Source organism: Procambarus clarkii, chromosome 36 (genome assembly GCF_040958095.1).
Source record: "Procambarus clarkii isolate CNS0578487 chromosome 36, FALCON_Pclarkii_2.0, whole genome shotgun sequence".
NCBI classification, from domain to species: Eukaryota; Metazoa; Arthropoda; class Malacostraca; order Decapoda; family Cambaridae; genus Procambarus; species Procambarus clarkii.
In genome coordinates, this window is record NC_091185.1 from 18,280,395 (window position 1) to 18,282,189 (window position 1,795).

Genomic DNA, 1,795 nt, shown 5'->3' on the forward strand with positions numbered 1-1,795 from the left:
CCATTACGACTATATAACACTGGGAAGGGATCATGATAAGGATTTGGGATGGGACATGGGGGAAAGGAATGGTGCCCAACTACTTGGACGGTCGGGGATTGAACGCCAACCTGCATGAGGCCAGACCATCGCTCTGTATATCAGTTCAAGTGGTTAGGTTAGGTAAGGAACGTTAGGTTGGAGGACTTGTTGTTATCTGGAGAGTTTTCGTTTCTTTCAATCCAAGTAGTTCAATTTTCTCTCCACTACCCTTGAAGAAAAAGAGTGCCAAATTCTTCCTGTGTTTTGTTCCTTCAGCTCCGTGAGGAACGCTGCGAGGGAAATTTGGTTCCGACCTGGTGACGGCCCTACCACTCAGGTGCTCCTTGGTCAGGCTCCCTTCACAGGCGGACGAACACCACGCTCAGCTCCACGCTCAGCTCCACACTCAGCTCCCCACTCAGCTCCCCACTCAGCTCCCCACTCAGCTCCACACTCAGCTCCACACTCAGCTCCACGCTCAGCTCCACACTCAGCTCCCCACTCAGCTCCACACTCAGTTCCCCACTCAGCTCCACACTCAGCTCCACACTCAGCTCCACACTCAGCTCCCCACTCAGCTCCCCACTCAGCTCCACACTCAGCTCCACGCTCAGCTCCACACTCAGCTCCCCACTCAGCTTCACACTCAGCTCCCCACTCAGCTCCACACTCAGCTCCACGCTCAGCTCCACACTCAGCTCCACACTCAGCTCCCCACTCAGCTCCACACTCAGCTCCACACTCAGCTCCACATTCAGCTCCACACTCAGCTCCCCACTCAGCTCCCCACTCAGCTCCACACTCAGCTCCCCACTCAGCTCCCCACTCAGCTCCACACTCAGCTCCACACTCAGCTCCACACTCAGCTCCACACTCAGCTCCACACTCAGCTCCCCACTCAGCTCCACACTCAGCTCCACACTCAGCTCCCCACTCAGCTCCACACTCAGCTCCACACTCAGCTCCACACTCAGCTCCACACTCACACAGGGATCCCAGGGAGGACGGGACGGGGTCTGCGCCATGGAGCAGCCAGTCTGCTGGTTCCACTTGTTTATGTTCTGTGACTCACCTGACCGCCTGAGTACTTTGACGGGCCTACTGTCTAACCTTCTCTGGCTCACACCTCAAATAAATTTTCGAAGTTTGCCTATCCATTACTGAGAGCTAGTTTCATCTCAGAAATATACTCCAGGCATTTTGCAACATCAAACCAGGAGTAGCCGGAGACGTTGAACACACAGCCTTTCTTCAGGTAACCTGCTTGAACCCCAAATCGCCCTTCAATGGCCTTTATCGTTCGTCCCCCTGCGCCAATCATGTGCTTGACGTACGCCTGAGGAAATTTCACCGTTCCAGAATACCGTTTTTGGCCTTTTTCGGTGAAAACCTCTTTTATGTTGAACAAGCTAGTGTTCGTTTCAGTTACATCCGTGTCGATGCAAGTATTTTGATAGGGTTGTTTGACGGGGGCGCTGTAGTTACCAAAACTGGGTTTGGAGGTGGAAGGCAAGTCACGGGGACGAAGGGAGGGAAAGTCTGAAGAGACAGAGGGATATTTTGCAGTAGAGGCTGCGGAGGTGGCCCCTTGGAAAGGCTTAGAGGTGCCACTCTGACGTGGCATAGAGGCGCTGGAGGGTGAGGTCACTGAGGGGTTGTTGACTGTAACCGGTTTTGGGGTTTGAGTCGTAAAGGAGGAGACCGATTCACGGTGGAACAAAACCTTTGGGCAGGAGAGATCCGTGGGTTCATCAGTCGTAGCGTCGGACTCGCC

General features: G+C 54.1%; 1 protein-coding gene across 1 annotated transcript; it reads right to left on the reverse strand.

The window, feature by feature from the left end:
• Positions 1-380: 380 nt before the first annotated feature.
• On the reverse strand, positions 381-1,046 carry LOC138371662 (chondroitin proteoglycan-2-like). Its single transcript, XM_069336663.1, has one exon. The coding sequence runs from the start codon at positions 1,044-1,046 to the stop codon at positions 381-383; it is 666 nt and encodes a 221-aa protein (XP_069192764.1).
• Positions 1,047-1,795: the final 749 nt, after the last annotated feature.